We start from the raw sequence: 15,854 nt of genomic DNA on the forward strand, positions 1-15,854 counted from the left end.
CCCCAAATGGCTCGGCTATTCAAAGCCAGGAGCCAGGAATTTCCTCCAGGTCCGGGGCCCAAGAACTTGGCCATTTTCTACTGCTTTCCCAGGCCATAGCAGAGAGCTGGATCAGAAGTGGAGCAGCCGGGATGCAGTGCCCATATGGGATGCCGGCACTGCAGGTGGTAGTTTTACTCGCAATGCCTCAGTGCCAGCAACCCATTTCTTAACTGGATTGTTTTTTGTGGTTGGATTTTTGTTGTTGTTGAGTTTCGTAAGTTGCTGATATATCTTAGATATTAATCCTTTAAGATATGCACCTTGAAAGTATTTTCTCCCAGGGGCTGGTGCCGTGGCAGAGTAGCCTGTGGTGCTCGCATCCCATATGGGCACTGGTTCTAGTCCCAGCTACCCCTCTTCCAATCCAGCTCTCTACTGTGGCCTGAGAAAGCAGTAGAAGATGGCCAAAGTTCTTGGGCTCTGCACCCATGTGGGAGACCCGGAAGAAGCCGCTATGGCCGGCGCTGCACCGATCTGAAGCCAGGAGCCAGGTGCTTCTTCCTGGTCTCCCATGCGGGTACAGGGGCCCAAGCACTTGGGCCATCTTCCACTGCCCTCCCGGGCCACAGGAGAGAGCTGGACTTAAGAGGAGCAACCAGGACTAGAACCCGGTGACCATATGGGATGCCAGCACTGCAGGCGGAGGATTAGTCAGGTGAGCCAAGGCGCCAGCCCCATAAATTAATCTTAAAAAAAAAAAAGAAAACCACTGATTTATTTTTAAAAAAAGTCTCTTGTGAAATGAAACCTCACTTATCTATATATCACACATATATTGCACATAACACATATACGCACATATATTTCACACATATACATAAAAACAGACATATATATTACACATAGCTCATGCAAGCTCACAAATAAATTTCCAGGAATGAGATGAGCACTCTATTTACACATTTCTGAAGTTTCTCTGTTGTGTGTATGGTGGGGGTGGAGGTAGGGAAACTTAAGATGATTTGCTGAAGAATTTTTTTTGCCCGATTATATAAGGTGGCAGCTAATCACACAGTTGATTCTTCACAAAGAAAACACTTGATATACTTTCAAGCCAATTTTCTTAAGTAAGGTTTTAGGGTGCATTTTTGGCTAGGACTAACTAAACTTAAATGTTTACAAAATGTGTAAGTCACACTAGAAACCAGTCTCTCCTACTGAAGCCAAGATTTTGGGGCTGAAGTTGTGGTGCAATGGGTTAAGCCACTACCTGTGAAGCCAGCATCCCATATTGGAGAAATGATAAGAGTCCTGGGTGCTCTTCTTAGGACCCAGCTTCCCAATATGCCTAGGAAACCAGGATAAGATGGCCCAAGTACTTGGGCCTGGCCAGCCACATAAGATACTAGGATGAAGCTCCCGATTCCTGGCTTCTGTCTGGCCCAGACCTAGCTGTTGCAGACATTTGCAGTGTGAACCACATACAGAAGATCTCTTTCTCCATCTTACCCTCTCTCTGTAACTCTGCCTTTCAAGTATATAAATACATTTGTTAAAAAATGTTAGGTTTAATGTTGTCTTTGTTTAACTACCAACTTTGTTATTTTTAATAAAACAAGATCCACAAATCGTAGTTATCTATTTTTCAATTAGAATCTTTTAATTGTGAACTATATACTGACCTACTTTTCCCCATGTAAATGACTTGAACAGATAGGTCAACCGTTCTATATAGTGATCCACATTCTGAAGCTGTCTTCTTTTTGTTATTTTTAAAGATTTATTTATTTATTTATTTATTTGAAAGGCAGAGAGGCAGAGAGAGTCAGTCTTCCATCTACTGCTTTACTCCCCAAATGGCTGCAATGGCCAGAGTTGTGCCAGTCCAAAGCCAGGAGCCAGCAGTTTCCCCAGGGTCTCCAACGTGGGAGCAGTGGCCCAAGGACTTGGGCCATCTTTCACTACTTTCTCAGGCCGTAGCAGACAGGAGGATCGCAATGGAGCAGCCGGGACTCAAACTGGCACCCATACTGGATGCTGGCACTGCAGGCGGTGGCTCTACCCACTATGCCACAGTGCTGGAACCTGAAATTGTCTTCTTACTTGTGGTTCTGTTTTTTCTTCAAGAATGCGTATTTGTTTAAAAACAGATTTATGTATTTATTTGAAAGGCAGAGAAAGAGAGAGAGAGGTGTTCTATCTGCTGATCCATTTCCCAAATAGCCACAACAGCGGGAGCTGGGCTGATCTGACGCCAGGAGAGAGGAGCTTCTTCCAGGTCTTTCATGTGAGTGCAGGGACCCAAGGACTTGGGCCATTTTCCACTGCATTCCCAGGCCATTGCAGAGAAGTGGATCAGAAGTGGAGCAGCTGGGACTCGAATCGGCATCCATATGGGATGCTGGCACTGCAGGTGGTGGCTTTATCCACTAACCCACAGCCCCGGCCACTCATTTGTATTTTTTTAAAGTTACTTATAAGGCTTGGTAAGATTTAGACTGGACATACTCTAGGTTTAGAGGTAGTGCTGGGTATTTCATACTGTATCACATTAATAGGCAAACAACTTCCACTATCAGTGTGACCCACACTCATCAGTGAGTTTAGTCAATGATAGCATGATTCTTCTATTGTAAGGTTCAGTTTTTCACTGATTATCTATGGGAAAATTAATACCTTGGGATCCAGTAAATTCCCAATTTCTCATTCACTTTCTTTTTTTTTTTTTTTTTTTTTTTTTTGACATGCGGAGTGGACAGTGAGAGAGAGAGAGAGACAGAGAAAGGTCTTCCTTTGCTGTTGGTTCACCCTCCAAAGGCTGCCACGGCTGGCGCACTGTGGCTGGCGAACCGCGCTGATCCGAAGGCAGGAGCCTGGTGCTTCTCCTGGTCTCCCATGGGGTGCAGGGCCCAAGCACTTGGGCCATCCTCCACTGTACTCCCGGGTCACAGCAGAGAGCTGGCCTGGAAGAGGGGCAACCGGGACAGAATCCAGCACCCCAACTGGGACTAGAACCCGATGTGCCAGTGCCACAGCGCGCCGGCATTCTCATTCACTTTTCATCTGATCGGCTTAACATCCACTGATAATAGTTACCTGAATTATTTCATTACAGATACAAAATGGTAATTTTCTATCTCTATCGTTCTTGCTACAATTACTAGATGGCATTCTTCTATACAGAATATACTAAACAAAGTTCTTTGGTTACCCTGAAGTACAATTTGCGCAGAAATAGGCAGGAAAGATACTTCTTTTCTTTTATTTCCCCAATTTCAGGGTAAGGAGTTGATAATACTAGCAATCATCAATAGTGAAAGTGAGTTTCTCATTTGTGGCCTTCTCTTTTTGATGATTTTTCAAAATTCATACACTGTTTTTATTTTCTTAAGAGTCCTTTATAAGTACTCAAGTTTTAAATTTTGATATATTTTAATTTTCTTTTATGAAACTTGCTTCTGTTGTGATGGGAGAGAAATTTTTCCTAATGCAAGTTCACGAAGACTGTTTCCTAAAAGCTTTCTAAACATTAACAGCTTTAACACTGACATTCAGGATTATCTACTTTGAGTTAATATATAGCACAAGGTAAAGATAAATATTAATAGGCCGGCACCGTGGCTCAACAGGCTAATCCTCCGCCTTGCGGCGCCAGCACACCGAGTTCTAGTCCCGGTTGGGGCACCGGATTCTGTCCCGGTTGCCCCTCTTCCAGGCCAGCTCTCTGCTGTGGCCAGGGAAGTGTAGTGGAGGATGGCCCAAATGCTTGGGCCCTGCACCCCATGGGAGACCAGGAGAAGCACCTGGCTCCTGCCTTCGGATCAGCGCCGTGCGCCGGCTGCAGCGCGCCGGCCGCAGCAGCCATTGGAGGGTGAACCAACGGCAAAGGAAGACCTTTCTCTCTGTCCCTCTCTCTCTCACTGTCCACTCTGCCTGTCCAAAAAAAAAAAAAAAAAAAAAAAGATAAATATTAATATGTTCACATGTGGGTGTCAATTGTTCTAGCATCATTTGTGGAAAGCACTATCCTTTCCTGATTGAATCGCCTTGGTGTTTCTGTCCAAACTAGTTGTACATAACTATAAAGGTTTTATTTTAGGGCCGGCGCCGCGGCTCACTAGGCTAATCCTCCACCTGCGGCGCCGTCACCCCAGGTTCTAGTGCCGGTTGGGGGCTGGATTCTGTCTCGGTTGCTCCTCTTCCAGTCCAGCTCTCTGCTGTGGCCTGGGAGGGAAGTGGTGGCTTGGGATGGCCCAAGTGCTTGGGCCCTGCACCCGCATGGGATACCAGGAGGAAGCACCTGCTCCTGGCTTCGGATCAGCGCAGCACGCAGACCGTAGGAGCCATTTCGGGGGTGAACCAACGGAAAGGAAGACCTTTCTCTCTCTCTCTCTCTAACTCTGCCTGTCAAAAAAAAAAAAGGTTTTTAGACTCTTAATTCAAAATCAACTATAGTAAACTTTATGATACCTGATAGTGAAGGAGAGTACCTTCTCCCTCTTCTTCCTTTAAAAAGAGCAAACTACTGAGACAAGTGTTGTAGTGTATCAGGCAAAGCTGCTGCCCGCTTGCAGTGCCAGCATCCTATATGGGTGCTAGTTCAAGTCCCGGTTGCTCCATTTCCATTCTAGCTCCTTGCTAATGCACCTGGGAAAGCAGCAGAGAAGGGCCCAAGTGCTTGGACCCTTGCACCTGCGTGGGATACTGATCCTGCCTTTGGATCAGTACAGCTCCATCCATTACAGCCATTTGGAGAAGTGAACCAGTGGATGAAAGACCTCTCTCTCTCCCTGTCTTCCTCTGTCTGTAATGCTGCCTCTCAAATTAATAAATCTCTAAAACAAAAACAAATTATGACCTGTCCATACTGTAGCACAACAAACATTATCATGCTATGAATACTTTTGCTTTTCTTTTCTTTTTCTTTTTTTTTTTTCTTTTTCTTTTTTTTTTTTGACAAGCAGAGTTAGATAGTGAGAGAGAGACAGAGAGAAAGGTCTTCCTTCCGTTGGTTCACCCCCCAAATGGCTGCTACGGTTGGCGTGCTGCGCTGATCTGAAGCCAAGAGCCAGGTGCTTCCTCCTGGTATCCCATGTGGGTGCAGGGCCCAAGCACTTGTGCCCTCCCAGGCCACCACAGAGAGCTGGACTTGAAGATAAGCAACCAGGACAAAACTGGAGCCCCAAACGGGACTAGAACCCGGGGTGCCAGTGCCGCAGGCGAAGGATTAGCCTAGTGAGCCATGGCGCCGGCCTTCCTTTTCTTTCTTAAAATAAATATTTTATATTTGAAAGGCAGAATTACAGAAAGATGGGAGAATCAAAGTGGAAATTATGGAAGTGAAAGTAAAGGAAGGGCTGGGGCTGTGGCGTGGCGAGTAAGGCTGCCACCTGCAGTGCCATCATCCCATATGGGCATCGGTTCAAATCTCGGTTGCTCCACCTCTGATCCAGCTCTCTGCTATGGCCTGGGAAAGCAGTGGAAGATGGCCCAAGTCCTTGGGCCCCTGCATCCATGTGGGAGATCCGGAGGAAGCTCCTGGCTCCTGACTTTGGATTGGTACAGCCCCAACCATTGCAGCCGTCTGGGAAGTGAACCAGCGGATCAAAGACCTCTCTCTCTCTGCCTCTGCCTCTCTGTAATTCTGCCTTTCAAATAAATAAAGAAATCTTTTTAAAAAATATTTATTTATTTATTTGAAAGTCAGAGTTACACAGAGATAGGGGAGGCGCAGAGAGAGAGAGAGAGAGAGAGAGAGAGAGAGAGGTCTTCCATCCAATGGTTCATTCCCCAATTGACCACAACAGCAGGCTAGAACTGTGCTGATCTGAAGCCAGGAGCCAGGAGCTTCCTCCGGGTCTCCCACGTGGGTGCAGGTGCCCGAGGTCTTGGGCCATCTTCTACTGCTTTCCCAGGCCATAGCAGAAAGCTGGATCAGAAGTGGAGCAGCCAGGTCTCGAACCGGCACCCATATGGGATGTCAGCGCTTCAGGCCAGGGCGTTAACCCCCTGTGCCACAGCACTGGCCCCAATAAATAAATCTTTAAAAATAAAAAAAAGTAAGTAAAGGAGGCTAGTTGATCTTCTATGTGAATATTATAGTTGCCTGAAGTGCTTTAGATTATAATAAAGAATATTATGAAACAATACTATGAAACAAGTGGTAAAATCTTCAAAGAAAAAAATTCAGTTTTTCTAACTGGTAAATAATGATAATAATCAGAAGAATAGATGTCTTCTTCTAGAAAGTCAGGAGTCACTATACATAGGGATTATAATTTTTACTTCACAGATGTAAAAATATAGGCTGGGGGCTAGTGCTGTGGTGTACTGGCTAAGCCTCTGACTACAGTTCTGGCATCCTATAGAGGTGCAGGCTCAACTCCCAGCTGCTCCACTTCCAATCCAGCTCCCTGCTAATGGTCTGGGAAAGCAATGGAAGATGGCCCAAGTGCTTGGGCCTCTGCACCTGTGTGGGAGACCTGGAAGAAACTGCTGGCTCCTGGCTTTGGATTAGCTCAGCTCTGCCAGTTGCAGCCATTTGGGGAGTGAACCAGCAAATGGAAGACTTCTCTCTCTCCCTCTCTAAGTCTGCTTCTTCAACAAATAAATAAAACCTTTATTTAAAAAAATAGGCTGAAAAGATAACTGGTCCCAAACTACCCAATTACTAAATGGTATAACTAAGATGTAAATAAGGGTCTTTTCAACTCTCATTATACAAATGGGGCCGGCACTGTGGCATAGCAGGTAAAGCCACCGCCTGCAGTGCCAGCGTCTCATATGGGCACTGGTTCAAGTCCCTGCTGCTCCATTTCCCATCCTCTGCTATGGCCTGGGAAAGCAGTAGAAGATGGCCCAAGTCCTTGGGCCCCTGTGACCATGTGGGAGACCTGAAGAAGCTCCTGGCTCCTGATCTCAGCACACCTCTGGCCACTGTGGCCAACTGGAGAGTGAACCAGCAAATGGAAGACCTCTCTCTCTTTCTGCCTCTCCTCTTTCTGTACAACTCTGACTTCCAAATAAACAAATCTTAAAAAAAATAAAAAACAAATGTCCTAGAAAGGAAATCCACAAATTTTTAGTTTTTCAAACAGAAAGATGCAATTCAAAAGGCATATTCCTAGGGTGAACATTTGACTCAGTGATCAAGATGCTGCTGGGGAAGCTCCTCATCTCATACAGAAGCTCAAGTCTTGCTCCACTCCCAATCCCAGCTTCCTGCGAATGCCCATCTTTATTAAAATAATTATAAAAAAATAATTATATAAAAAATACTTCTGTCTCTGCTATCTACACTGAAGACCTGGATTGAGTTCTGGATATTCGGCTTCAGTCTGATCTAGCCCCATTTGTTGCTGACACTGGGGAATGAACTTGTGGATAGAAGCTGATTTGTGTGCTGTGTGTTTGCCTTTCAAATAAGAAAGAAAAGAAAGAAGAGGGGAGGGGAGGGAAGGTATATTCCTGAAATAAAATACATTTCCAAACATGGAAAAATACATACTTAAAAAGTGATTCACGGGGCCAGCGCTGTGGCTTAGTGGGTAAAGCCACTGTCTTGGGTGCCGGCATCCCATGTGGGCACTGGTTCAAGCCCCAGCTGCTCCACTTCCTATCCAGCTCTCTGCTTTGTCCCAGGAGGGTAGTGGAAAATGGCCCACGCCCTTGGGCTCCTGCACCCACATGGGAAGACCTGGGGGAGGCTCAGCTCCTGGCTTTGGAATGGCTCAGCTCCAGCCATTGCAGCCAATTGGGGAGTGAACCAGCGATGGAAGACCTTTCTCTCCTATCTCTCTCTCTCTCTGCCTCTCCTTCTCTCCCTGTGTAACTCTGACTTTCAAATAAATAAATATTTTTAAAAAAAGTGATTCAGGGGGCTGGTGCTGTGGTATAGCAGGGTAAAGCTACCACCTGCAACGCTGGCATCCCATATGGACACCAGTTCGAGTCCCAGCTGCTCCACTTCTGATCCAGCTCTCTGCTGTGGTCTGGGAAAGCAGTACGAGATGGTCCAAGTCCTTGGGCTCCTGTGCCTGCATGGGAGATCCAGACAAAGCTCCTGGCTTCGGATTGGCCCAGCTCCAGCTATTATGGCCTTTTGGGGAGTGAACCAGTAGGTGGAAGACCTCTTTCTCTTACACTTTCCCTTTCAAATAAATAAGTCTTTTTTAAAAAATACATTATTAAAAAAAAAAAAAGTGATTCAGGCGCTGGCACCGTGGTATATCAGGTAAAGCTGCCGCCTGCAACACTGGAATCCCACATGGGCACTGCTTCGTTTCCTGGCTGTTCCACTTTCTATTCAGCTCCCTGCTAATGCTCCTGAGAAAGCAGCAGAGGATATGGCCCAAATACTTGGGCTCCTGCATCTATGTGGGAGCCTAGAAGACGCTCCTCACTTCTGGCTTCAGTCTGATCCAGCCCTGACCACTAGAGCCATTTGGGGAATGATCCAGCAAATAGAAGACTCTCTCTGCCTCTCTGTAATTTTTTTAAAAAAGGTATTTCTGTGTCTCCCTCTCTCTCAGTAATTCTGCCTTTTAAGTAAATCTTTTTTAAAAAAGTTATTCCGCTTTTAAATTTATCCTCAGAGCTTTTTGAAAAATAGTTAGATAAATGATTGAAAAAGTGGCAGTTAATAACTTTATGGACATTAATTATTTCTTTAGCTGGATTAACATTTTTTATATTACTAAAATAAAGCAACTGAAATTAGGTTTTTATACCAACTGCACAGTAATACATATGCAAACTGGCTAAAAGTTGCCCCTTTTATTTAACAAAAACCTTTTAGACAGTTAACAGAAGGTTACTTCAAATAATTCAAGAAGATGCAGGCATTGTGGCATAAAGAATTAAGCCCCTCCTTGGGGCACCAGTAAGCCATATCAGATTGTCTGGGACAAGTCCCACATCTGCTTTTAATTCAGGTACCTACCAATGTACCTGGGAGGGAATAGCTGAAGGCCCAAGTACTTGGATTCCTGCCAGCCATGTGGGAGACCCAGATGGAATTCTTGGCTCCTGGCTTTGTCCAATCCCAGCCCTGACTGTTGCAGGCATTTGGAGAGTGAACTAGCAGGTACATCCCACCCCCACCCCCAACCCCTACCTCTCTCCTCCCTTCCTCCCTCCCTCTCTCTTCTGCCTTTCAAATAAAATAAATATTTTTTTTAGCAATCGGTCATACAGATTCAATTAAAAAAAATTCCTACCAGCTCATTATGATCCTCTCTGAATACTCCCATGAACAACCTTCCAATTATAATCATGCACATTTGGCATCAAATGTATTACACAGTCATTTCTAATGCCTAGGCTGTATGATCTTTAGCCTGAAATAATGTCGCTTCCATCTACTGGTTTGTTTATATATCATTTTAAAAATTATAAAAAGTACTTTTTACATCATGACTGCACATAAATGAATGAATTTTTTTAAATACCTTCAATATTACTTGTAACACAAAATAGATAACTAATATACTGACAAAAACAAAATACCTGATAGGTGTTGTCAAAACTGTCATACATGAATCTGGTGATCAAGGATGTCTTTCCAACTGAAATAAAAAAAAAATTTGTTCAGTGAACACATTATATAGGGTTCTCAGAAAATTCTACAAAGAATGGAAAATATCTGCAACAGTTCTACAAATAATAATTAAAAATCATATAGCCCCAAAGTTTGTCAATATGACCTTCTATGACAACAACTTCTCCAAACTTTAAAAAAAAAAAAAAAAAAAAAACAGCTAAAGAGTTGAGAAAAAGAAGAAAAGAGGATGGAGGACAACGACCTTAACATTCCTAATTGGGGCCAGCACTGTGGCATAGCAGATAAAGCTGCTGCCTGCAATGCCAGCATCCCATATGGGTGCCGGCTGTTCCACTTCCAATCCAGCTCTCTGCTATGACCTGAGGGATCAATAGAAGGCCCAAGTACCCATGTGGGAGACCCAGAAGAAGCTCCTGGCTCCTGGCTTCGGATTGGCACAGCTCCAGCCATTGTGGCCAATCGGGGAGTGAACCAGCGGATTAAAGACCTCTCTCTCTCTCTCTGCCTCTCCTCTCTCTGTGTAACTCTGACTTTCAAGTAAATAAATAAATTTTTTTTCAAAAAATTGCCTAATTTACAACAGGCCAAGCAGGTATATACTTGCACCCTAACAAAAAGAACTGGAGGTTCAAGTCCACTTCATTTAATGAATCAACGTGCTAACACTGAAAGTAGAAAGATGAAAGAGTCAAGACAAATATGAGTGCTCAAGAGTGAGAAAGAGGGGACGGCGCTGTGGCACAGCGGGTTAATGCCCTGGCCTGAAGCGCCGGCAGACCATATGGGCGCCGGTTTGAGACCCGGCTGCTCCACTTCCGATCCAGCTCTCTGCTATGGCCTGGGAAAGCAGTAGAAGATGGCCCAACTCCTTGGGCACCTGCACCCGCGTGGGAGACCTGGAAGAAGCTCCTGGCTCCTGGTGCATCTCCGGCCGTTGCGGCCAATTTGGGAGTAAACCAGTGGATGGAAGACCTCTCTCTCTCCTCTCTGTGTTAACGCTTTCAAATAAATAAATAAACCTTTAAAAAAGAGAGAGCGAGAAAGATGTGACATGAAAAGCTGTTTTGAAACTTGAAGAGGGAGAGAGAGAACGTTCCATCTATTGATTCACTTCCTAAATGGCCACAACAGCAGGAGCTGAGCCAGTCCAAAGCCATGTGGGTGGCAGGGGCCCATGGACTTGGGCCATCCTCTGCTGTTTTCCCACGTGCATTAGCAGAGAGCTGGATCAGAAGTGAAACAGCCAGGGCTCATAAACCATATAGGATCCCAAGTGCTTTTGCATCCACATGGGAGACCCAGAAGAAGCTCCTGGTTCTGAGTTTCGGATAGACCCAGCTCCAACCACTGCAGCCATTGGGGAGTGAACCAACGGATCTCGATCTCTCTCTCTCTCTCTCACCCCACCCTCTGTAACTCTGCCTTTCAAATAGATATTTTTTTAAAAAAAGAAAAAACAAGGGGGAGGGATGCCAGTACTGATGGCTGAAGGCCATGGCTTAACCTCTTAACCTGCTGTGTCACAGCACTGGCCCCTTAAAATTTTTTTAAAGACATTTATTTCAAAGTCAGAGTTAATATACAGAGGGAAAAAGAGATCTTCCATCTGCTGGGTTCACTCACCAAATAGCAGCAACAGTCAGGACTGGGTTAAGCCAAAGCCAGGATCTCCTATGTGGTGGCAAGGTCCAGGCATTTGGACAGTGGTCTGCTGCATTCCCAGATTTCTTTTTCTTTTTAGGCGGAGAGAAGCCAGGAGGGGCTAGCCTTGGGGCAAAGCAGGTTAAGTCAAAGCCTGCACTCCCAAATTGGAGGGTGGGTTCAGGTCCCAGCTGCTCTGCTTTCAAACCAGCTCCCTGCTAATGAGCCCAGAAAAGCAGCAGCAGCAGATGGCCTAGTACTTGAGTCCCAGACAGCCGTTCAGGAAACTGATGGAGTCCCTGGCTCCTGTCTTCAGCATGGCCCAGCCCCAACCCTGCTGGCCAGCTGGAGAATGAACCAACAATGAAAGAACTTCTCTGTCTCTCTGCCCTTCAAAGAAAATCCCATAGTAGCTGGGACTGGGATAGATGAAAGCCATGAGCTCAATCAGACTCTCCCATATGGAAAATCATCCCTGTTGCTTTGCAGAGTGAACATTAGCAACAGCTGGAATAAAAAGCAAACTCAGGCACTCAGATACAACATGCAGGCATCATAAGCAATGTCTTAACTGCTATGCCAAATACCTGGCCCTGGATTAACATTTTTAATGACATTTCTCAGAATAAAGAAGCTTTTCAATCCCAAAATACTTTCTCCCATGAAATTATCTTTCAAAAGTAAAGGTTAAATAAAAATTCTTGCAGTTAAACAAAAATGAGAATTCCTTGCCAGGAGACTATATACACAAAAACTTAAAGCCTTTCTTATGGCTAAGGCAACCGACATCATATAGTGACCATAAATGGTAAATAAAGATTATATTTCTTCTAATTTAAGACACACAACTGTGTTTAAGTAAAACAGTAATGTTACGAAGTTTATAATACAGATTTAATAAATCACAACTATAATACAAAGGATAGGGAGAGATGTAAATAACTATACTAGGTCAAGGTTTCTATAATAGTATAGACTGTGAGGGTAATGAGGCATATTGTAAGCCCTAGTATAATCATTAAAAAATGCAAAAAAAACTTAAAAGTCAACAAAGGGGAGTAGGTGTTACGGTACAGTGATTCAAAAGAGGAACAGCTAGGACTCTAACAGGTACCCATATGGGATGCCAACATTGTAGGCGGCATCACTATACCACGCTGCTAGCCTCAGAGTCACGGGGGTTAAGATTTGCTCGAGACAGGGGACACTGCAGCAGGTAAAGCTGCTGCCTGCAGTGCCAGCATCCCATAGGGATGCCAGTTAGAGTCCTGGCTGCTCCATTTCCAATCCTGCTCCCTGCTCATGTCCTGGGAAAGCAACAGAAGAAAGTCCAAGTCCTTGGGCCCCTGCACCCACATGGGAGACCCAGAAGAAGCTCCTGGCTCTGTTTCAGCCAACTGGGGAGTGAACCAGCGGATGGAAGACACCTCTCTCTCTCTCTGCCTCTCCTTCTCTCTCTGTGTAACTCTGACTTTCAAATAAATAAATAAGTCTTAAAAAAAGAAAAAAAAAAGACATCCATATCCCATATCAGAGTGCCTGGGTTTGAGTTCCCACTCCACTCTGAATCCAGCTTTCTGCTAATACATATTAGCTAAGGCAGCAGGTGATGCCTCAAGCAGTTGGGTCCCTATCACCTATGTGTGAGATTCATTTCAAATTCCCAGTTTTTGGCTTTGGCCTGGAACAGCCCTGGCTATTTTAGGCATTTGTGGAGTGAACCAATCAATGGAAAACCTCTCTCTGCCTCTCTCCCTCTTCTCTTGTTACTCTGCCTTTCAAATAAATTTAGAATTATTAATTTATCTTACAAAAGTCAATAGAGGAATTAGGCCGGCGCCATGGCTCAATAGGCTAATCCTCCACCTTGCGGCGCCGGCACACCGGGTTCTAGTCCCGGTCGGGGTGCCGGATTCTGTCCCGGTTGCCCCTCTTCCAGGCCAGCTCTCTGCTATGGCCAGGGAGTGCAGTGGAGGATGGCCCAGGTGCTTGGGCCCTGCACCCCATGGGAGACCAGGAAAAGCACCTGGCTCCTGGCTCCTGCCATCGGATCAGCGCGGTGCGCCGGCTGCAGCGGCGGCCATTGGAGGGTGAACCAACGGCAAAGGAAGACCTTTCTCTCTCTGTCTCTCTCTCACTGTCCACTCTGCCTGTCAAAAAAACAAACAAACAAACAAAAAAAGTCAATAGAGGAATCAAAATTACAGGAAAATAAGAAAAAACAAATGCGACAAAACTAATTGACAAAATGAGATACTAAAACCCAGCCATAGGGCCGGCGCCGCGGCTCAATAGGCTAATCCTCCACCTAGCGGCGCCGGCACACCGGGTTCTAGTCCCGGTCGGGGCGCCGGATTCTGTCCCAGTTGCCCCTCTTCCAGGCCAGCTCTCTGCTGTGGCCAGGGAGTGCAGTGGAGGAAGGCCCAGGTGCTTGGGCCCTGCACCCCATGGGAGACCAGGAAAAGCACCTGGCTCCTGGCTCCTGCCATCGGATCAGCGCGGTGCGCCGGCCGCAGCGCGCTGGCCGCGGCGGCCATTGGAGGGTGAACCAACGGCAAAGGAAGACCTTTCTCTCTGTCTCTCTCTCTCACTGTCCACTCTGCCTGTCCAAAAAAAAAAAAAAAAAAAAAAAAAAAAAAAAAAAAAAAAACCAGCCATATTAATTTGTGGAAACACATAAAAAAGAGGACTTAAAATCCCAATTAAACGATCGAGATGGGCTGAATGAAGAAATAAGACACAATTATTCGCTGTCTTAAGAGCACACTTTAAGGGCCAGCGTTGTGGTGTACCAGGTAAAGCAGCCTCCTGCAATGCCAGCGTCCCATGAACACTGGTTCAAGTCCCAGCCACTCCACTTTTGATCCAGCTCCCTGCTAATGGCCTGGGAAAAGCAGTGGAAGATGGACCAAGTGCCTGGGCCCCTGCTACCCATGTGGGAGACTCAGAAGAAGCTCAGGGCTTTGGCCTGACCCAGGCCTGCCCATTGTTGCCACCTGGGGAGTGAACCAGAGGATGAAAGATTCTGTCTCTCCTTCTCTCTATAACTCTTTCAAATAAATAAGTAAATCTTTAAAAAAATATTTAAAAACCCTACACTCTAGAGCTGGCATTGTGGCACAGCAAGTTAAGCTGCTCATCAGCATCCCATATGAGCACTGGTTCAAGTCCCTGCTGCTGCAATCCAATTAAAATCCCTGCTACTGCCCCTGTGAAAAGCAGTAGCAAACAGTTCAAGTACTTGGGCCTCTGTTATCCATCTGAGAGTCCCAGATGGAGTTCCAGGCTCCTGGCTTCAGCCTGGCCCAAAATCAACCATCGCAGCCTTTTGGAGAGTGAACCAGCAGATCAAAGACCTCTCTCTCAAAGATGGTATAGTGGGTAAGGCTGCTTCCCGCAGTGCCGACATCCCATATGGAGTCCCAGCTGCTCCACTTCAATCCAGCTCTCTGCTATGGCCTAGCAAAGCAGAAGATGGCCCAAGTCCTTGGGCCCCTGTACCTATGTGGGTGACCTGGAAAAAGCTCCTGGCTCCTGGCTTTGGATCAGCCCAGCTCCAGCCGTTGTGGCCATTTTGGGGAGTAAATCAGCAGATAGACAACCTCTCCCTACTTCTGCTTCTGTCTTTGCCTTTCAAATAAAAAAATAAATCTTCAAAAAATAAAAAAAGATGAGAATGGTCTAATTCAAAATCATTTAATATATGTAATCTACTAAACATCATAGATTAGCAGTATCAGTTGTTCACTGCCTGGGAGTTGTGGCCTGCTGCTGCCCAGCACAGTGACAGTATGTTACCACCTATCATTAACCCAGGAAAAGATCAAAACTCAAAATTCAAAATATAGCTTCTGCAGAGTACTATCACATCCATACCAGTGTAATGTCAAAAAAACAGTACATAGAACTACTGTAAGTTGTTGATTATCAAAGGGATAAAAGGCTAGTTTAACCATATAAAAAAATCAGTCAATTGACATAATCCAGATAACTATTTAGCAAAATTCAACATAAAATCAGGATGAAAATTCTGAGCTAACCAGCAGACCAAAATAGAAGAAAACTTGATCAATTTGGTAAAGGGTATCTACTTTGAACCTACAGCTAACATCAAACCCTTAGAGTAAAAAAACCAAATGCTTTTTTCCTAAGAAAGGAAAAAAGGCAAGGATAGTCAATATTGCCACTTCTATTCAGCATCATGATTTCAGCACAATGTTGATAAGAAAAAAAAAAGCACACAAAATGACAGTTTTCACTTACAGATGACACACTTGCTTATGTAAAAGAAACCTAAGAAATTAATTAAAAATCTACTAGAACCTACTATTCGTGTCTTAGTATACAAGGTCGATATACAAAAATCAATGAAATTTCTAAATACTTTAAGCAATACTAAATACAAGAAAAAACCTTTTGGAAGATTTATTTATTTATTTATTTGAAAGGCAGAGCAACAAACAAAGGAGAAATAAATAGAAAGAAATCTTCTATCTACTGGTTCATTCCCCAAATGGCTAAAACAGTCAGCTATAGGACAGGTTTTGGCCTGGAACCAGGAACTCCCTCCCAGTCTCCCCCATGTGGGTGGCAGGGGCCCAACTACTTTGATCCATCTTCCAATGCCTTCTCCAGCAATTAACAAGATGCTGGATGGGAAACAGAGCAT

The 15,854-nt window shown here is 45.0% G+C and overlaps 1 protein-coding gene across 7 annotated transcripts in view; it reads right to left on the reverse strand.

The window, feature by feature from the left end:
- Positions 1–15,854, reverse strand: part of RAB6A (RAB6A, member RAS oncogene family) — a 64,132-nt gene that overhangs the window by 21,597 nt on the left and 26,681 nt on the right. For 5 of the 7 annotated variants that reach the window (XM_089330643.1, XM_002708705.6, XM_017344791.4 and 2 more), the window contains one exon: positions 9,490–9,548. The exons of the other annotated variants lie outside the window; for them this stretch is intronic. In XM_089330643.1, coding sequence (XP_089186769.1) covers positions 9,490–9,519 — 30 coding nt within the window. In that variant the 5' untranslated portion in view covers positions 9,520–9,548. The remainder of the gene's footprint in view (positions 1–9,489; positions 9,549–15,854) is intronic. 7 annotated transcript variants of the gene reach the window in all.

Source organism: Oryctolagus cuniculus, chromosome 1 (assembly GCF_051225735.1).
Source record: "Oryctolagus cuniculus isolate XC-2025 breed Fujian yellow rabbit chromosome 1, ASM5122573v1, whole genome shotgun sequence".
Classification (NCBI taxonomy): domain Eukaryota; kingdom Metazoa; phylum Chordata; class Mammalia; order Lagomorpha; family Leporidae; genus Oryctolagus; species Oryctolagus cuniculus.